The following is a 22,704-nucleotide window of genomic DNA, read 5'->3' as shown; positions in this document are numbered from 1 at the left end:
GCAGAGGTAGTCATTTTTATATGGAAATAGTATTTATGGTCTTTCTTATCTAAATGTAATTTAGATCCTTCTGTATTTATGTTAACGATATGGTATATATTTTTTTAATGTTATGAAAATTAAATGGCAACTGAAAGGGAGATTTGCACTATAGATAGCTGGTCTTTTCTTAAACACATCAAATCAACAATGAAACTGGAAGGTGGTGAAAAGTCTACCAGGGCAAGGATACCAAGTGAACTTGATTAAAAAATGAAAGGCATTATATATATATATTAGTTAAACTAATGTAATTTTACAGTTTACAATTACATGAACATTATAAAGCATTACATTAACTGATGTACAACATAGGCTCATAGTCAAATGTACATCAATTGATGGGCAATTCCCAGTTTGAATGCCCATCCAGTGGTAAAGCAGGTACAGTTTATTGGAAAACTATTAACACAGACCTGCAATGTAACCCAGACTCGACTGGCTATGAATAGTCTGATTATTTTAAAGTGTAACTTTCATCTACTGGTTAGCCTTACACTGCGTATCAGTCCCTTCTCCTACTGTAACATGCACATTATGGCCAAATATATGTGGACATCCCCCCAAATTGTTGAGTTAAGGTGTTTCATCATTAATAGGTGCATAAAATCAATCACACAGCCATGCAATCCCCATTTGACAAATTGGTCAACGGAAGAGCTCAGTGACTTTAATCGTGGCACTGCCATAGCATGCTCTGCTAGAGCTGCCCTAATTATCTGTAAGTGCTGTTATTTTGAAGTGTAAGGGTCAAGGAGCAACAACAGGTCAGTCAAGAAGTGATGGACAACGCAATTCTCAGAGCATCCTCACCAAGTTCTCAAGCACATAATGTGTAAAAATCTCCCTTCCTCTGTTGCGTCACTCACAACCAAGTTGTGGAGGCAACATCAGCATAAAAACTGTGTGTCAAGAGCTTCATGAAATGGGTTTTCATGGCTGAGCCTAAGATCGCAATGTGCAATGCCAAGCATTGGCTGGAGTGATGTAAAACATGCCGCCATTGGATAACTCTGGAGAAGGTGAAATGTGTTCTCTGGCGTGATGAATCATGGTTCACTCTCTGGTGTTCTGATGGATGAATCTGGTTTTGACTAATGCTAAGGAGCGCTCCCTGCCAGACTGCAGAGTGCTTATTGGAAAGTTTGGTTAAAGAGAGATAATGATAGGGTTTGGGCTAAGCCCCTTCATTCCAGTGAAGGATACTGTTATGCTACAGCATAGAAAGATATTTTAACCATTGTTCGCTTTCAACTTTGTGACGTCAGTTTGTTGAAGGCCCTTTTCTAATTCAGGATGACTGAGTCGTTGTGCCCAAAGTCAGGTCCATAAAGATATGGCGGAACCTGAGCATCCAGCACAGAGCCCCAAACTCAACCCAACTGAACACCTTTGGGATGAATTGGAATGTTGATTGTGAGCCAGGTCTTCTCATCCAAAATTAGTATCTGACTTCACAAATGCTTTTTTGACTGAGTGGGTACCAATTCCCACAGACACACTCCAAAATCTTGTGGAAAGCCTTCTTAGAAGAGTGGTAGCTGCTGAAGCAACAAAGAAAAGCCAACTCTATATCAATACCCAGGGCTTCGGGATGGGATGTCCAATGAGCTCATAATGGTGTGTTGATCAGGTGTACACAAACATTTGGCCATATAGTGTATATAAAGCAGATGTGCCAAAAAATTATAAGTACAAGTGTAAATTCAGTAGGTAATGTGGGAGTAAAAGTAAAACTATAATTCTAAATCCATTGAATTGCAATTTAAAGGAAAAATAAACTCATGAAAGGGAAGCACAGTGTAGCAAAGGTCAGCACTGCTGTCTCCCATTTTCAGGAGACTGATTAGAGTTTGTATTGAATTTGCTGATTTTTCAGTTGCCTGTGTGCATCTTTCTCTGGGTATTCCAATTCACCTTCCACATCCCAAAGATTTCTGTGTTAGGTTAATCAGGGACCCGAAGTTCACCTGACATGTTTGCATTCAAGAGTATGTTCATGAGTACTGGTACCCCAACCTTGGTAGACTCCCAGCCCTGTACCCAAAGCTACCTGGAAAAGATTCTGCATCAGGTATTCAAGCATCAGCTTCACAATGCCACTTTCAGATATGGTGACGCTGAGAACTACAGCACATCTAGGGCCAACCTAAAAAAGGATATCAGGAGATCCAAACAGAAATACAAGCAACAAATTGAGGATCATTTCAAAAACTCCGACCCCAGATGTATGTGGCAAGGCATCCAGACCCTCACAGAATACAAGAAGGTAACTACAACTCCAACATCAAGTAATGTCTCCCTTCCCGATGAGCTAAACAACTTTTATGCTGGTTTTGATTGAGATAATACAGTGGCGTAGCTAGAGTTCGTGCTGCTCGGGGCCGGGCAGTGCTTCAATTTGCTGCCCTCCAACATATCTGAATATGTTAACCTATTTAAATAGGAAATTAAAATGATGTATAGAGAAAAAGTAAGATGCATTTTGCATAGATTTATTAATATACAGAGAAACAGCAATAATTATTCACATATTATTTATAAGCATCAACTAGACAAGAATATAGTATAGACACACTGATAAGCCATGTTCTAATTATTAGTTTAATATAATTACACAGCGAAAATCAGAACCAGTGTAGTGTACAAGTGATAGGTGGGGATGTTTTCTGCACAGAGCAAGTACGCATTCAGATTAATAATGAAACAAAATTCAAAATTGTAAATTAGCTGTTTATCTTCCTAGAAATTATTATCGGTGTAATGTTTATGTTTATTTTTTTATTGCCTCATAAATTTCAACTGATGAGTCTGATGCCATCACAGAAGGAGAGTCTGAAAATTATTTTTGAAGCATTTGTGGATAAAAATCAGAGAATTTTACTTTTTTCATTCATGAGTGATATTTTTCCAAACCCTGCTGGTTACACACGAATTGTAATGAGCCTTTTGGCCAATAATGCTGCCCCCAAAAATGTGCCGCCCAGGGCAGACCGACCCCTCTGCCCACCCCTAGCTATGCCACAGGTATAATAAAACACTTGTGACCAAAACTGAAGACAACCAACCCCTCAGACTTACAACCTCTGCTGTACAATCTGCACTGAGCAAAGTGAATGCACGCAAGGCTGCTGGTCCTGATGGCATACCTGGGCATGTGCTTAAGGCCTGTGCTGGGCAACTGTCTGAAGTCTTCAGTAACATCTTCAATCTGTCTTTGGCCCAGGTTGTTGTCCCAATTTGCCTTAAGTCCGCAGCGATGATCCTGCTGCCTAAACAATCCTCCCCGGGGAGCCTGAATGACTATCACCCTGTTGCACTCACCCGTTTCATCACCAAGTGTTTTGAGAGGCTGGTTCTGGTCCACCTCAAACCAATCTGCCTCGGACAATAGATCCCTGCGAGTTTGCCTATTGTCTGAGTAGGCCAACGGAGGACGCCATATCCTTGGCTTTTCACTCTATCCTGACACGCCTGGATAACAACAACTCCTATGTCAGGATTTATTTGTTGATTTTATCTTGGCATTTAACGTCATCATCCCCTCCAATCTGGTAACTAAACTCATCAAACATGACATCAGCATCTGTCATTGTAATTAGACACTGGACTTTTCTAACCAACAGACCCCAGTCTGTCAGGCTAACCAATCCTCTACCGTGATCCTTAATACTGGTGTTCCACAGGGCTGTGTACTCAGCCCACTCCCCTACTTCCTCTTCACCCATGACTGCATCCCTTTATATGGCTGCAAGTCTGTCATAAAGTTCACAGTCAACACCATGGTAATAAGACTGATAAGTGACAACGATGAGTCAGCATACAGAGAGGAGGTCTGGCACCTGACGACATATTGTGTTGACAATAACCTCACCCTCACCACCAATAAATCTAAAGAGTTCATTGTGGATTACCATAAAACTAAATTCAGCAGACATGCTCCCATCCTTATAAATGGGGATGAGGTGGAGTGTGTTTCCAGCTTTAAATTACTGTGTGTCCACATCTCCGAACATCATTCTTGGAAAATAAACATTTCTAGCCTGGTTAAAAAAGTGCAACAACGATGTTACTTTCTGAAGAGGCTAAAGAAAGCCTGCCTGTCTCCCCATTTTCTGTTGAACCTTTACCACTGCACTGTTGAGAGCATTTTGACAAACTACATTATGGTGTGATATGGCAACTGCTCCCCAGCTGACAGAAAGGCCTTGAAATGGGTGGAGGAAACTGCTTAGTGCATCATTGGCATCCTGCTGCCAAATATCGCTGACCTGCAGCACACATGGTGTCTGCCATGAACTTGCATCATCATCAAGGATGCCCCACATCCCAACAATGAACTGCTTTCCCTCTCACACTAGCAGGCTCAGGACCAGTTTCTTTCATAACACCATCATCATTCTGAACTCCCAAATCTTACTACTCAATAGCTGACCCTTTTAAATATCAATAACTTTTGAGTGTCATCTATGTATATTTTTACCAGTTTACATATATCTACTCTGTATATAAAAATATTTTATATATCTATATTTATTCATACCATTTATCTGTACTACAGATCAGTATTCATATCTATATTGTCTTCCTTGTATATACTACTACCTGTAAATTCAAATATCATATACTTATATATTCTGAAATGCATGCTGCCTTATTGCATCGTACTGTTTGTTACACTTTAATGTACTATTTGCACCCATTGTCTATTTTGTCTTACTGTGCTATTTGCACTTTCTAGTTAGATGCTATACTGCATTTCGTTGTACCTGTATGACAATAAAGTTGAATCTAATCTAATCTAAACTATCCTTTCATTTACTTAAGAAGGTTTAGAAGATAGATGAATGGGTAAACCCATGCATCACCTCCAAAGTTATCTTTATTTAAAAATGCAGGTTTGGAAGAAGGACAGAAAGATAGTTCCCATAAAATATTCAGTGCTTAATTCATTAGTACAGAGATCAGCACATAAGGTGCATTTCATGTCACTGCAGCCCGCATGTGAATGAACCCAGCAAACAAACTAACATTAGGCCAGTGGTGGCCCAGTGTGGACAAACATATTGACTCTATAGCCAACATTTTGGCAGTATAATAAAACATTAAAGTCTGTGTGTGTGTGTGTCCAGTCCCTTAGAGCAATCTGATTGGTCAGTTTGACTTTGGGATTGTTAGGAAGCGAGATTGTTAGACACACAAGAAGAAGAAAAGGCACAGGAGGTTAGCTGGGAGATTCGCCTTCAAAGGTGAGCAAAGAGGACAGGAGGTGAGCAAGGCACCTCAAAATAAGTCTGAGAAACAGGCTTCATGTGAATGCACTCAAGAGAGGAAGCGCCAGTCAAGAAAGAAGAGAGATTCAAGAACATATAGATGCTAAGGAAAGGCGCTGAAGGTACACATAGGGCAAGAGCTAGCAAATATTTTTAAATGATTCTTTGATCTGTCTTTGACAAGCAGTGTGGCTAGTACTGTATAAAACATACACACACACATATATATATATAAAATCCAACGTCTGTCTGTATGTCTGTCTGCTTTTCACGAGAGAACTACTTACCAGATTTAGATCAGGTTTTTTTCTATAATTTGTTTGAACATTCTGGTTGATTTTGCAACTTCTCTCATCGTGCTAAGTATCAGAGTTCTCCTGCAGTACCGATTTATTTGTGCGAATCTGAGACAGACGCTGCAGGCCGAGGGAGGGGGATGGGGCCCTCCTCACTCACTCATGCGTCAGCCTCCGTTCGAGTCACTGTACCTCTCGCCATGTGTTGGGGTGTACCTTGCCTCTGCTTTGCTAGCGATACCTGTTTGTTCAACATTTGACATTATCATCTACAGACTGTTAAGGAGTAATGTATGATGTTTTTGAGAGAGAGATCAGAGCGACATGTGTTTTAGAGGGTAGAACGATATCACGGCTTTTTTCCCCACACGGGGGACGGTCTACCTTCAGAGCTGAACACAATCAGGTATAGTGCCAATGTTTGACCTACCTTCTGCTTGGCCTGAATTACATTTTCTTTTGTCCTGTTTCACGGGGACAGCTAGTATACTATATATATATATATATATCCACACACACACAATATGTATATGTATAAATTTATATATATATATATATGCACCTTATATTTGTCAGTTTTTGATTTTAATTACTTTGATGCATGTTATATTGTTTTTGCATTCATTTTTATGTAGTTTTACATTTTAAATATGTTTTCTGTTTCTGCAGAGTTGATAAGAAAAGAGATAAAATTGAAAGAAAGATACTTGATAGCCAAGAAAGAGCATTCTGGGATGTGCACAGGCCTGTTGTAAGTAGTTTAATTTGCATGTTTTCCCCTGCAAAGCAAAATTATACAATAGATTTTGTGTTTTAATTGTAATTGTTTTGATTTTGTAAGTGAGGTAAAAAATACTACAGCCTGCAATACAGTAATGTTTTAAAAAGAAGCATCTGTTGTAAATGCAGTGCCTATAAAAAGTTTTCACATTTTATTGTTATACAACATTGAATCACATTGGATTTAATATTTGTAATTAATTCTGATCATTTAATGAGATCTGTTTTCATGCTGACATTAAAGCATCTTTTTTTGGTTGATCAAAGTCAAAAAAGCAAATTAAACCAACTGTGCTTCAATGCTGTGTAACAATCACATGTGAAGAAGGGGGTGAATACTTTTTATAGACATTGTATAATCCTCTAATTTAGTTACTACAATTTTAATAGTCTTTCTCAATAGGATATGTTAAATAGCATTATTAAAGAGTGTTGCACCTCAAGGTAACATAAATCAGAAATTTTAATTAGGAAATGGTAATGGACTAAACATCCCATTTCAGTAACACTTACAAATGGAGTCTACCTGCAGCACAGGGATGGACAAAATAACACAATAGGGCTAATCTTTCCCTCCAGAACAACATTTAAAAAAGCCGCCATTCAGCTCCTGAGCTGTGCATAGTAAGATGTTGTACCGTTCTTGAAGACGAGAAGCTTTAGCTCTTTAAAGGGATGAAGGATGTGGAAGTTTACTTTGCTTTCTGTACTCTGCAGAGGCTCCTGTAAAGGTTCAGTGATCTGCTCATGGGAGGCATGTGAGTTTGTTCTAGTGTTTATGAAACTGCTCTTGAGTGTTTTAGCAGTGTGTATGGATGCTTTATCAACTTGGAATAGGGAAGAGAGCAGTGTGTGCACCATAGGGTGCCTCAAGTCCTGTAAGATGGCCACATATTCCTTGGGTGAGTTATCTGATCATTCTAGAGCAGTCCTAATGCAGACTCTCACATGGTCTCTTTTTTAAGTCAGTTAGTTGTTTTGTGCCATTTTAAAAGCTCACATATTAAAGCACTAATTATCAGATCTCTTTACAGCTGACACATACTGCTAATTGGCGATTACCATGGTCCTAACAAACCCTTTGTTCTGTTTTAATAAGCTTTACAAAGCACCAATGACACTATAAAATTGATTAGGGCTACCCATAATGCATCTCTTACATGGTTACCGTGATGTAGCAACACTTCTTCAAAAGCTGTGTTTGTGTTACAGAGCAGTACGTGACTAATAAACACATGACAGCAAGCAGTTAAAGCCCCTCTTCTCTTTTCCTTATCAAATATATTAATCCTGATGTCTTTTTAAAGTGCTGTAAAATTAAGTATTTATTATGAGTACGGATGCTATAAACTTTGTAATTAACAATGATGGCTGTTGTTTTCGTTTAATTTATGTGTGAGCAAGTAATCCAAAAAAAAATCAATTTTGCTGTTGCCTACAACTGCTGGGCTATTAAATGGCCATTTTCTTCTTGTTTTCTGCATCATTCATTCAAAACAGGAATACCAATCATATACATTTGGGAACACAAAAATGAATTTACATAACATGGAATCATGTGAAACTAACAGCAGTTTTAACAGGTTTGCTGCTTATTTATTAAACTAGCAAAATACCCGCGCTTCGCAGCAGAGAAGTAGTGTGTTAAAGAAGTAATGAAAAAGAAAAGGAAACATTTTAATAATAACGTAACATGATTGACAATGTAATATAATAACGTAACATGATTGACAATGTAATTGTTTTGTCATTGTCACGAGTGTTGCTGGCAGATATACAGTATATATACACATACATGTCTACATATGTAGACACACACATATACATACATATCTCTATCTATCTATATACAGTATCTATATACTGTATATATATATATATATATATATATATATATATATATATATATATATATATATATCTGTATATACAGTGGTGTGAAAAACTATTTGCCCCTTCCTGATTTCTTATTCTTTTGCATGTTTGTCACACAAAATGTTTCTGATCATCAAACACATTTAACCATTAGTCAAATATAACACAAGTAAACACAAAATGCAGTTTTTAAATGATGGTTTTTATTATTTAGGGAATAAGAAATCAGGAAGGGGTAAATAGTTTTTCACACCACTGTATCTATATATATCTATCCTTATCTATATATCTATCTATATCTGTATGTATATATCTATCTATATCTATATATCTATCTATATATCTATATCTATCTATCTATATCTATCTATCTATATATCAGAGGGGACTGGGCAGTCTAATGGTCTGGAATCCCTACAGATTTTATTTTTTTTCTCCAGCCGTCTGGTGTTTTTTTTTTTGGTTTTTCTGTCCCCCCTGGCCATTGGACCTTACTCTTATTCTATGTTAATTAATTAATTAAAGTTGACTTATTTTGTCTTTTATTTTGTCTATTCTTTATTATGTAAAGCACTTTGAGCTACTGTTTGTATGAAAATGTGCTATATAAATAAAAGTTGTTGTTGTTGTTATCTATATCTATCTATCTATATATGTATATCTATATCTAGATCTATATCTATCTCTCTCTCTCTCTCTCTCTCTCTCTCTCTCTCTCTCTATATATATATATATATATATATATATATATATATATATATATATATACTTTGGGGTGCGAGCAGCTGTTGCTGGGGGTGCCAGACTCCATCGAGGAAGAAAAATTAAAAACATTATTTGTACAAAATGTTCATTTTTCAATCCATTCCTAAATAATTAAATGGGCAGGCTATTTCGTATCAGTGCAATACGCTGCTTGTTAAAATGGATGACTCCCGCTCTTACGTGCACTTAGTGCTGCGTGGGTATTATGAACTATCGTATCTGTTCAAGTGCTATTAAAATTTTAAATATAAATAATTTTTATTTAGTTGACAGAAATATGTTTAGTAGGAATGTAAGTTAAATTTAGCCATCATTGCATAAATTTTTCTTCAACTTAGAAATTTAAAGACTAAATTCAACTTCCATTCCTACCAAAGATATTTCTGGCGACTAAACAGAACCTACATATATCCAAATTCAAACTATTGAGCTGCTGCCTGCCTGCCTGAATAAGTCACCCTCACTTCGCTCTTACTTTTTTACCATTTATGTAATCATGGCTAGTCGCGGAAAAATTATAAAATGGAAGGGGGATTACACTGAGTATGGCTTTACCAAAACAATTATTGATGGCGAATAAAGTATCCATTATTCATAAAGCTTCAATTGGTGATCTGTTTTTCTGTGTTAACCTCATATTTTTTCATACTTCTTCTCAAACCAAGGGGGTGTGAGGGTAAAATGATTTGGGAAGCGCTGATCAATGTAATCGGTGTACCAGGAAATCATGCATTGAGAGAAGTTCCCCTTTGCTTGGAATGCAAAGTGTGATTAAATGCGTTATTTTTTAACGCGTTATGGAGCACATGCATCAAAGCTTCTCAGCTGTGCTTGTGCTAAGAAAAGGAAACATTTTAAAAATAACGTAACATGATTGTCAATGTAACCTTTTGTAAGTAGTGCCTGGAGGATTCAGAGTGTGGAGAAACTCTAGAGACAGCGTGTGTATTAACTTGTGGATTTATCTGTGAGTATTTGGTGGCAGCGTCACAAAGTTGGTTCTGCAAGACCAAGCTAGCTGCGGAGCTCAGCTCAGAGCGAAATGAGGTGAATGGGAGGGGAGATGATGGCGTCACTCCCCCTCCCGTGTCAACTGTCAATCCCCCCACAAACATAGTCTCTCGGAATTTGCATAAGCACAGCCCTTCACCAGCAATTTTTACTTAGTTACAAAGTGATCAAAACTCTCGTTTATACCCTGAGTCCTCTCATTAAACTTGTATCCCGCATTAGTCGTGGGCATGACAAACGCCAGTGGCAGCCTGTCTATGAACTTAATTTAAACTTTAGGTTTACACCGTGATGATGTCACACGCAGCTCCGCCCCCCATGGCCATCGAGCTAACGTCCATTACAGTATATGGAGAAAAATAGGTTTCAGTTATGACCATTACGTGTAGAATTTCGAAATGAAACATGCCCAACTTTTGTAAGTAAGCTGTAAGGAATGAGCCTGCCAAATGTCAGCCTTCTACCTACACGGGAAGTTGGAGAATTAGTGATTAGTGAGTGAGTGAGTCAGTCAGTGAGGGCTTTGCCTTTTATTAGTATAGATTCATCATACTGATAACATTACACAGGTCTACAAAATTAAAATCTTAAAAATTGTTTAAAGTGTAAATAGTTATTTTAATTTTCATTTATAAACATAATAAAATTATAACTAGAATTTCTTCATCACAACACATTTAAGTACAAAATTGAAAAGAATTTATTCATTGTATACATGTATTGTAACATCAAAGTATTTAGTCAAACTAATCTTTTTAAACATATAAGTAAAGAAATAATTAAATATATTCATAGATGTACATGCACCTTTTTTTTTTTTACTTCTTAGTTTTTTTTTTATCCAGAACTTTGTCTGGTGGTCCATATTGTGCATCCATATGAATCCTCCAGTAGTAGACCCCATCAGACTGACATCCCAATATCCATTGTACCTTTTTTCAATGTCCTTCATATCCCAATTAGTACCTTTCACCCTGTTCATCACTCATCACTCATAGATGTTTAGGGAAAAATTCCAACTTGGAATCCAAAATGTGAACTTTGAGACTCATGTTACAGCCCAGGGGCTTCATGGATAAATGATGTGTATGCACAAAAATGTAGCGTACGACCATTTCCACGTTCAAATCGCGATGTATAAAACCTAAACTTAGCGTAAAGCCACGCACATTTTCACGGTAGCTCCAATCCTGGCGTTCGCAAGTTCTTTGCTCGGTTTTGCAAACTGGCGGCACCCAGCATCAAAGCAGTGCTACTGTTCCAGTGTGGTTTCCCTTTCTTTTTTAGATCCACATCCCTGATGCAGCTTTATAAATACACTGAAATTAACCGCATACTGTTCATTAGTTTAATACATCTGATTGTAATTAACCTGTAACAATATAATGGTCCACAGTATGGTCAAACTATTCTCAGTACCATAGCTGCTTTAGCGTTGTTACTCTCACTGTACCTTTTTCTTCTTCTTCTTTCAGCTGCTCCCGTTAGGGGTTGCCACAGCAGATCATCTCTTTCCATATTGCTCTCACTGCAACACTCAGAGTATTTATATCACTGTATCTGAGTGGGGAATCTCAGCTCTAGTGCAGCTGATTGGAAAGAGAATTATCGGTACACAGCACCAAGCACACGCTGCCTCAGCCATGCTGTCATTCGAACTGCTCTCATACGGCAAACGTTTCAGAGCATTTCCTCGCAGTTCAGAAACAGTTTCATCCCAAGAACTATAAACACACTCAATCAGTCCATCAAGTGCTCCTTGTAGAACAGTTTGTACTTTTGATACAGTTATAATATTGCACAACCTGAGCCACTTTATAAAGCGCGTATTTAAATACGATGACGATATAATTTTTAAGATGAAATGCAGCAAAATATGTTTATTATATTATACAGATAAAACTTTAACTTCATTTAAATAATCTATATTGTTAATAATTAAACATGTGAGGACTCTGTGCCAGCGCTAGCGCGCCACTGGCGCTTCATTCACAAATTGTTCCTGCCTCGCGCTGTATTCTTGCTGGGGCTGGCACAACACTGGAAGGATAGATGGATAGAATAATTGAACATGTACTACGAAGATATTTCAGTGTTCCTTTAAAGTTTTGAAGAATCAGCGTTTAAAGCTTACAGATGGCTTAACATCTATTACAAAGCTCATTGTATGGCGATTGGGTATTTGGAGAAAGAAAAGTAAGGACAGGAATTGGATGTTACTCCTATCATCATGAAAATTATATCAAGTATTAATCTCAGTATTTTAATTATTCAGAGAGCTGTAATATTATGAATGTAATGGATTCTGTGTCCTGTTGGAGGAAAAGAAAGCCAGTGCAAGAAGCACGTAGTGTTTCACACACACAGAGTACATAGAAGATCAAATACAAAACAGCATTTAACATGCTACTTTAGTTACGATGGGATTTGAGAAACTAGTAAATTAAATGATTTTAAAATGAAGTTTATGACATTCTACTTTAATGACAAAATAAACTACGTGATTAAAGTGGAAATTTTGAGATTAAATTTGACATTTTGTGCTTTTTTCCCACTGTGTGCCTATTTTTTTTTCTCTGTACCCTAATAAGCTTTCATATGACACTCAGACAGTGGGCTACGACTCGCCTTTTCATGGCGACTTTGATATGTGACAACTTCTTTTTTATTTCAGGCACTATGCGAATTTGTGAACTTAAGCTTTCGAGTTTCTCCAACAATCTATGTCACTCGATCAACTTTCTTTTGTTGTTTATACCACTGTTTAAACAACAAATAGTACGTTTTTCCTTGCCTCCACTTGGTATTCGCAGAAATTCTTCTATTTCCCTCCGTGCCTTTGCCATTGCCTTTTCACAAATTGCTGAGCTTAAGGGATATATATATATTCATCTGCATATTCAAAGAGGCATAATTCTGGGAGGAGATGAGGCGGGACAGCAGGCACGTGCGTTATTTTTCACACTGACCGGGATTTATGTAGTGGAAGAACGTAGAAGTTGGTGTTCGCACAGATTAATGCGTCTGGATTTTTTTGTCCATACGCCATGTTATAGTGTGAATTCTTCACACGCCATTATGCATGAGGCCCCATTCCTTAAATTAAAAACAAAAAATGTTTCACAATTTCTTTAACCTTAATTTCCAATATTGCCAGGAGTTATGGCTATGAAGCCTGTTGTTGTATTGGCACTTACAATTTTGGGGGTGAAAAGGATAGATCAGAGATAGCTTGCTCCCTTTCTCTCCTCCTCCAGACCACCTGCCCCCCATTTTGCCTCCCAAAGTGAGGGTAGACCACACTTCACAAAGTCCCAGTCTTTGGACATGCCTAGATACAGAGCACGTCCAGAACAAAGCAAGCCCCCAAGCAGAGGGATAGAAGGAATAGAGTAGCGGTATCTATTGGCAATACAGTCCAAATATTATAAATCTAGAATATAATCATGAACAGGCTTGAAAGAATAAACCCAGGGTATGATGTTAAACAGTACCCAGGGAGATGCCGATAACATATGATAGTACAATCCTAACACAATAAACTAGGGGTGTGATGTTAAACAGCCCTGTTTGGAAAAAAAAAACAGGTTACATATACTATATATAAAGTATGCATTTACAGATACATACACACACACGTATAAGCGAACATATATTCACATATATGTAAATTTACATATACGGTATATACACATATAAATATATATACACACACATACACATCCAAATAGAAGTATAATTGTAATTAAAATGGTAATATAGCTGGGAAGGAAACAAAATGTATAATTACAGCAAAAGTTTAACTGCAAATAGGCCAAATTGCAGGTAAAATCTTCTTCGCCATGTCAGGACTTGAATTCGTATTTAAAAAAGAGTCAGGATCAGTTTTTTACCTCTTTTTCTGCTTTATCCAGAGAACTAAAAATGTGGAACTTGCCTGCAATATCCACTCTGAACTGAGCAGGATACCAGAGACTGTATTTAAATTCGGCTTTGTGTAAGTGCTGTTTAATGTTGTAAAATGTTGCATGTTTAGCAGCTGTTGATGGTGAAAAATCAGGGAAAATGCGATTGAAGTTATTTACAAATATAATCTGTTTCATTCTGAGAAGTGACATCAGATTCATTTTAGACTGTAATTCACTGAAACATACAATGAGGCCTCTAGGTTTTGAGGTGTTCAATCCACATATGCTGTAAGCTGCTGATATCCTGGTGTCTGATTTGAAGTTCCTCTCCAATTATTTGAGAGAGTAGTTTAGCAATGAATTTCACTGGGTTTGGGCTTTCATGGTTTTCAAGGAGACCTTTAATTCGGATATTATTTCTTCTATATCCATCTTCCAGCACAGTTAGTCTGTCTCCAAGCACTTTGCATATGGATTTAGTAGCCGTTGATTTTTCATCATATGTCAGCTATCCAGTGAAATGTATCATTGGTGGCGAAGACCAAGGCCAGATGTGCTGCTACCTGCTGCTAGGACACATGGCCATGTTAAATTCCAGCTGTATTCTTTTGGAGACATTTGAAAGATCTAAGGGCTGTATTGTCTCATACACTACAAGTGCATATTGAAATTCTTGTGCACAGTTGCAGTGATATATAAATAAATACAGCAGTTGAAGATATATAAATAAATACATACATACATACATACATACATACATAAATAAAGTTTATATATATAGTATTATTTCCAAAAAATAACTATTTTGCTTTAAATGTTGATTTTACTATTAGGGGATACTAAATAAATTATCATTAAAGTAAAAATTTGAAATCTAATTCACTTTCAAGTGAAACCAATAAAAGAACCACAATTGATGGCAAAAAAGGTGTTTTGAGAAAAAATGTTATATGATATAGAAAAATGGTTTTCATTTTTTACTTCAGTGCCTACAAATCAATAAAAATCACATGAAATAATCAAAACAATGCTTTTAGTGTATATCTGTGAAAAATGTCAGTCTAGCGTTGAAAAATGTATGATATTATTTTTTTCCAAAAAAGGAAATAATTGTTATTGCGCTCTGTTTTAGTGGTTGTGTAACGATTTACCATTCTGAATAACCTTTTGCTGTTGAAAGTGATTTTGAAATATAGGCTCAGCCTTAAATTTCATATTATTGTTCCAAAATGTTCCCGCAGTTTAAGCATACTCTGCAGAAATGAGGGTGTAAACATGTCTGGCGCCTGCTAAGGGGGCTCCATCTTAGGCTGATTGCACTCCTGCTCCTAGTGTTGCTGGGATGAGCTTCAATATCTTTAAACCTTGTTCCATCCTTCCATTTTCTAAGCCTGCTTTTTCCATGACAGGAAGTTAGGATGATTGAGCCTACGTCAGTAACAAACCTGGATGGATTCTGTTGAATTGCAGAGTCCACTCAGACCCACAACTGGCCAGTTAATCGTGGCAAATCAATACATCATGCAATTCTTTGACCGATGGGAGGAAACGTGAAAATTTCCACCAAAAACCCAAAGTTTGTGTGGAATTACTGTATGATAACTCTACACAGGAGGAGATCTTAACTGAGCCAAGGTGCCTAGATTTGAACATTATGGCACATATTAACTTTTATCTTCATAAATGTTGTATATATAAGATACTTCCAATATTTCCTTTAGTTGATTTTGTAAGATTTGAGCTGTTTACAGTGTCATTTATTTCAAGTTCTCGTTTTTGCATCTGTAGGCAGTGTGTTGTTACAGTGGCTAGCGCTGCTGCTTCACAGCTCCAGGAACCCGAGTTTAATTCCCAGGTTACTATGTTGAGTTTGGAGTTTGTACATTGTACATTTGCTTAATCTGGCTACTCCTGTTACTTTCCAAAGATGTGCTTGTTGGGTTACTTGATTCCTCTGAACTGGTGCAGTATGTTTAACTTTGTGTGTACTCTACAATGTACTGGAAACTTTTCCAAAATTGACACCCAAATCTATAAAGATGTACTTTGGCTTCCATTTAATATAAAAAGAGGTTCTGAAAATTAATTATTGTTTAATTCAGGTTTGTATCAGATCTGTTTTCAACCCTACACTTTTTGAGCAATCCTGAATAATATTTAATGAATGGGATGGATTTTCAACTGCCGTTGACTGGATTTTATCCTTTTAGCTACATTTCTTCTGTGTAATGATGTTTGCTTTAGTGGTAGACTGTGTTTTAGTCCTATTGATAAAATGTCTTCAGTGTACATCATAATTTGCAACAGCATATGTTTTTAGTCTGGGGACATGGCAGGGAACAGCTGTGTGCCACCTACTCAAAATGTATGATTGCTAGAAGCTTTGCCAGCAGAACTTTTGTACAGTTAACATTACGACTGATCCTCCCTGTATAACAAACCTGATATTTCACTAAACACGTATTTTGGCCTAATGGGAAAAGTAAACAAATTTTTAGAACCAAAAGAAAAAGTGGAGGTTAGGTCACATTGCTGATACATGGTGAAACTGATGTACATCATTAGAAGCACACATACTGGAGTTAGGAACAAAGATAGAATCTGGGCAGGACCTCTTGACATACATCAAGTGCTGAATTCTAGCAAAGGTTTTTCAGAACTGATTGTCCTATATTTCAAAATATGGGTAATGTTTAAAATTTGCCAAGAACTGTTCTGAGCAATCTATGCAATGTCATTCAGCCTTTCTGGGTCGATTAACTGTTTCATACTCTTTGTACTTGTTATTACAGTGTCTTTATTTAATCCTGGCTGGTTGGGTGGTTCAGGTTGATTATTCATAATCTATTTTATTTTAAAATGAACTAGAATTATGGAAATGCCACTAGAGAGAAATGCACTCAGGTGGTGTCCTCTCAGTGCTGCATGGATTACTCAATTCAGCGTATAGAGTTGGCCGTTTTAGCCAGTTGGAGTAAAGGAGAGCTCCTCATCTCCTGACTTGAAGGGCGTCTTGTTTTCTTTGCAGTCTTTCACCATTTCAGCGGTGCTACGCTCACCTAACTCTGTACACTCGCCTCCTCCCATCCTGAGGGAATCCTGGATGACCCCCCACATGTCTCAAGCAAGAACTGTGCTTGAGCAACAACCCTCTCGGTTATGCATCCTCACTTGGGGCAGTTGGAGGTGAATTTGAGCCACCTTAGTGAGGGTAAGGTTTATTCTGTGCACAGGGGATGTTTAGGGAGTCAGAAAAGCCTTGGTGCGGAATTTAGCCACGACTTCGGAATAAACCATACTCTTTTCAAAAGATGCCCAGGGATCTTTTATGACCACAGAGAGTCAGGACTTCAGTTTTATGTCTCATCTAAAAGATGGCAACATTTTTATAGCACAGTGTGCCCCACTAGTGCACTGGGGCATTGGGATCCACATGCAGACCACAGGGTAAGTGCCCTGTGATGGCCTCACCAACACCTCTTCCAACCCAAGTTTTTCTAGATGGTCACCCATTCAAGTACTGGCCAGGCCCAAACATGCATAGCTTCAGGTGGATGACTTGTTCTGAAGCGCAGGTTGTATGGTATAGTTTGTTGCTCGTTAGCACTATGTAGCGGTCATGTGTCGCTGAGATTCACACGGTCAAGATGATGGTGATTTATTTATTTTTATAGTGGATCCCAGGGACGTTCCCAGCCTTATCTCGACCCGCACACACTCACAAACCGAGACAAAATACAGCACACTGGGAACTAATAGGAATTAAAGAATATAATGAAATTAAATTATATAAATGAAAACAATAATACCACCCCTGTACCCCTACGGTGATATTACATTAAACATATACAGTGGAACCTGTTCACGAACGTCTTAGTACATGTACAACTCGGTTCACGACCAAAAAGTTCGCCTTTTGCCTTGGTTCACGACCACACACTCGGTATACGAACAAGCCAGTTTCCCTTTCGGTTTCTGCGCGCGATGATTTCCGCACGTGTTGCATTGTTCTCGGTCAGACATGCCTGCCTGCCTGCCTGCCTGCCTGCCTGCGTGTGAGAAAGAGAGAGAGGAGCGAGCGAGCGCGTGCTGCTGAGAGAGAGGGGGAGGGTGCGTGCTGCTGAGAGAGAGAGAGAGCGGGCCTGCTCCTGCAGCTGAGCAGGGAGCCTGGGTGTTTTGTGTCAGTGTTATTCAATGTTTTTACATTAGTTTGCTATTACACTGTGCATTCTATGGTGTAATTAACTATGTTTGTGCTTAAACTTTAAAAAATATATATTTACATACAGTTCGTACGTTCTGGAACGGATTAATTGTATTTACATACAATCCTATGGGGGAAATTGCTTCGGTTCATGACCAACTCGGTTAACGACAAGAGTTTTGGAACGAATTATGGTTGTGAACCGAGGTTCCACTGTAATCACAAACACCACACAGCAAAGTCCATGGAATACCAAACCAGACGTAATGAGAGATGACGAGAGTAAGTACAGAGATTTGTATGTTGAAAGTGTATAAAAAAACAGTCCTACCGGTAGACACTGTAAGGGTGAAGACGGATGGATTGTTCAGGAGTGCTCCTATGCTTGTGGGAAAGCCGTGAATACACAAACAGTCCTCAGCACACAGGTAGACAGACGATCCAGACCCAAACAATGAATACAATCCAGGACACAGTTATTAAATATGGCTGAATTAACAGAAGGCAGTCTGACAGGTAAATGAAACACAAAATCCAACAACAAAAATCACTGCTCCTTTCCCTTGGCCACCTGCCCTCCTTTTAATCTCCTCTGACCCCCTTTGACCCCAATAGCCCCTGCAGGGACTGCTGGGAGATGCAGTTCTAACGAATAGTAGCACTGCTACAACTATACATATCACCTCCACACAAACTCTTTTTACCAACCAATTTTTATTTCCCTGCAGAGTCTCCTTTAGAAGCCAGAATATGTCCCTCTCACCCTTAAAATAAAATGCAATGATCATTTATTGGTTTGTACTAACTGTGTAGCTTCTGAGCAGTGGAATGGAAGTTATGACCTCCATCTTTAAATCCACCTCATATTTCTCTTAATTACCCTCGATCTTTCTCATGTGTTCTTCCTTTCTGCAGGTAATGTCCATTTTTGAATGATTTTCTAAGTTCATTTATCTTTTGCAGATCATGTGTAACAAATCTAGGAATACATTCAGATTTAGGGGTCTTGTTTAACTCTTTGAGGGCAGAATATTTTTTCCAAAAAACTCACTTTTCTTAAAAGCACACAATGCAATATTTTCCCACAAAATTCAACATAAAACATTGGTTGCTGTGAGCTGTGGCTACCGGTTTGCTGTCTCCTGTGGCTTGAGCAGCTCACGGACGGCACGACAGTTGGCAGGAATGTGTGGACAGGCTGGCTGCCAGGCTGTTTTCACGAGGTCATGGTTGCAGTGCAATGCAATCTGGTTTTGTACATTTTGTTATTGCAAGTGGCAGTCCTTTCAGGTGAAAGTGGATCAGCTGATGCCGGTACCTCACTTTCGTGTTCAATCTCAATCTCCAGATCACTCTCATCAAAACTGGAGTCCAACGAGTCGGATTCCAATTCAGAGATAACATGCAAAACGTTGTCCACGGAGTATTTTGCTTTGTGCATTTGTTTCGATCTCTCGCTAGATGTCGATGCCATTTTTGTTGTTGTTTGCTCTTCGCTACTCATGCAAGTGCAGGGAATCTCAGACAACTCAACAAAACTAACGTTCCTTCTAGCACAGAGAGTCGAACTAATACGTAATGGCATGTCTGGTCACCATTTACCGTTAATTATCACCCTCAACCTCTCCTGTTGACAAAAGTTGATATCCGCCTTAAAAGAGTTAATATCCTGCCTCTTCAAAACAATGTTCTGTTTTGGTGGTGTCCAATCTCCTGCTTTCCTTTGAAGGGCCTATCTCCATATTTACACATTTTCAATGTTTTAGCTACAGACTGTGGGACTGTCACTCCTTAACAGCACCCAGCTCAAGCCCAGATAAAGGGAGTCACTCCTCCGAAGACATTAACTTACTGTAGTGTCATTTCTGATGTCCCCTGCTGTGCCTTTGTTGACCTGAACATACAGTACATGATGGCTTCAAATTAGAAGTGAATTGTCATCTGGCATGAGGCATTGGGTTGCTGTCCAGTCCACCCGGCAGTTTTGTGCAAATGTGAGTAAGCTGTCAGCAGCTTAATGCTCCAAATGATGTCTCCTCCCTGCAGCTTGCAACCAGATTGCCATTGTCCCTGTCATTTTTGTGTATTGTGCCCATAATTAAAAGCACTTTAAAAATCCTTATGAAGCAAATTGTTATTTTGGGTCACAAAGTTATTACATGAATGAGTACTCAGTCAGAGGGAAAACCAGAAGACTCAGCCTGCCACACAGACCAAAGTCATAAAAATGGTTTATAGCATACATTTAAGGAAACCATATCATAACCAGATCGTTACATGACTGTCAGACTGCTTCTTTATAATACTTGAAAACATGTTTTCTAGTTAGATGAAAACAAAATTGATATTTATTAACATATGCATTAGCACCATCAAGATGAGGATCTTGTGGAGAAGGATGTCTTCCCCTTCTAAACACTGTGGCGAATCTCACTTGATTTATGGCAGATGTTCTGGAACTTGTCTTTCTGCTAAATGGAAATTGAATTCATACATCTTCTAGACCATTTTGGATTAAATCTTTTTTCCACATGCCAAGAATTTCAGCGTTTTGTCAAAAATGGGAACAATTTACAGTCCGCATGCAACTTGGAAAAGTAACTGCTGGGTATATTTAACGTGGCCGTTGCCTGTGATCTTCAGTGCTATTAGGCCTTTTAATAGGCATGTGGAACATGCTGATTATGAGTCAAGGCTACTTAGAGGACTGACTGAACAGGCACAGACATGGAGGGAGTCAATAAAAAGACGCATAAATCCATTGTATGCCCAACCTACAAGGAAGGGGTTCTCTCACTGAATTGCCTTTCCCAAGATTTCTTTCATTTTTTTCCCCTACAAGGTTCTTCTCCTCATCTTAGGGAGTCAAGATTGAAGGGGGCCATGAAGAAACAGGGCCTGTTAAAGCCCACAGAGGCATTCCTTGTGTGATCTAGGGCTATACAACCATTGCTTCCTTTCTAATGATGAATAAGGAGATAGCATGTGAACTTTACATGGATTGCCTTTGTTATTGGACATCACAGAATTTTTTTTTCTCTCTGCAAATAAAAAGGGACCTAGCAACTTGCCAATATGGAGTGGAAAATGAGGCTGGTTAGGTTGTAAGAGCAGATTTGTATGTTTGCGTGTGTGTGTGTATGTGAACGCTGACAAACAATGAGTGCTCACCTGGAAGTAGAATGCATACAGTGTAGCCACAGCAATAGAAGGAAAACTGGTCTTTTAGATCACTCAAAAACAGAAAACAGGCTGGTCTGTCCAATGTCTTATATTTGTTATAGCACAATAATGGAAAAAGGAAAATGATTCTGTAGGGCCGCGAATGCGACAGACCTCTTCATACTTGGAAAGCATTTGTGCAGGCAATGGCGGTGTGAGGCAGTACATTACTTGGCTGTCAGAAATGGGGGCAGGTTTGCAGTACAATTGAAAATGTGCTGAAACGTTGCAAGTTGACGATGAGACCCAGCAACTGCAGTCATTAAGTTGACATGCTTTCTGCCTAGAAGTTGTGCAAGGTGCCACCAGCCTTAGATTTTTGTTGCAGAATGCTATGTCTGAGTTTAGCCAGGCTAAGACAGGGGCCTCCGTTCCTAATTAGTGACCAGTTTCTACTGCTAATTAACTTCTTTTGTTCTTCATTTTTAATTGACCTGTTTTTTAAGATTCAGCCTTCTGAGATTGCTTCATGTTTTCCTTTCAATGGCACCCATAGAGAAATGAGATGTGAAATGAGCCAACAGATGATCAAGTCAATAAAAAGACACATAACACCCTACGTTCCTTTTCATTTGTAACAAGTCATTTGGAAGTCATGTTTGCATGTGTTTTATTGGGAAGCCCGCTGGCAGAGTGATGAGTGCTGCTGCCTAGTGGGTCCTGCTCCTTGATTCAAAATCTGTGCTGATTCTAAAGTCACGCATTGCAGAGCTGTCAAGTAATTGCAATGAATTACCCAGAGAAGGAGACATGGACCTCAGTCTATGTGCCTCCTATCTAAGCCGCTGTTGGCTTTTAGTTGTGGGTGTCAGAATTGGAATCAAAATGAGAATCGAGTTTATTCGCCAAGCACAAGAACATACAAGGAATTTTACTCAGTACAAAGGGTCCATACCTTGAATATGCCTAGGTGGAAATACAGAGGTGACTCTAACACCTAGACATAAACAGAACAAAATATAAGATGATAAAAACAATAATGTATAAAATTGTAAAAAAAAAAAAACAGTACAGTGCAAAACCCAATGCAGTCACAAAGTTACCAGAATACAATATTGAAAAGCCAATAAAATGAGTGTTGTTGTGAGGTAGCTTATAGGGAACACGAATTAATAGCCGGGGAAAATTGGGGAAATATATTTTTGTTCCTTGTTGTCCTGTTTTTCTTATTTGAAAGTGCCTACCATGAGGAAGGCCATGGCTGCAAGTAGATATGAAAAGAACAACAACTTATTTCTTGTATAGCCCTAGATCACACAAGGAATGCCTCTGTTTCGCTTTAACAGGCCCTGTTTCTTCATGGCCCCCTTCAATCTTGACTCCCTAAGATG

General features: G+C 38.4%; 1 protein-coding gene across 7 annotated transcripts in view; it reads left to right on the top strand.

Moving 5' to 3' along the window:
• LOC120516628 (regulator of G-protein signaling 7) overlaps window positions 1-22,704 on the top strand; it is a 536,263-nt gene that overhangs the window by 434,016 nt on the left and 79,543 nt on the right. For all 7 annotated transcript variants that reach the window (XM_039738437.1, XM_039738439.1, XM_039738434.1 and 4 more), the window contains exon 9: window positions 6,278-6,359. In XM_039738437.1, coding sequence (XP_039594371.1) covers window positions 6,278-6,359 — 82 coding nt within the window. The remainder of the gene's footprint in view (window positions 1-6,277; window positions 6,360-22,704) is intronic.

Source organism: Polypterus senegalus, chromosome 16 (genome assembly GCF_016835505.1).
Source record: "Polypterus senegalus isolate Bchr_013 chromosome 16, ASM1683550v1, whole genome shotgun sequence".
In the NCBI taxonomy this organism is placed as follows: domain Eukaryota; kingdom Metazoa; phylum Chordata; class Cladistia; order Polypteriformes; family Polypteridae; genus Polypterus; species Polypterus senegalus.
Note: the sequence above shows the minus strand (reverse complement) of the source record. Positions and strands in the feature narration are given on the sequence as shown.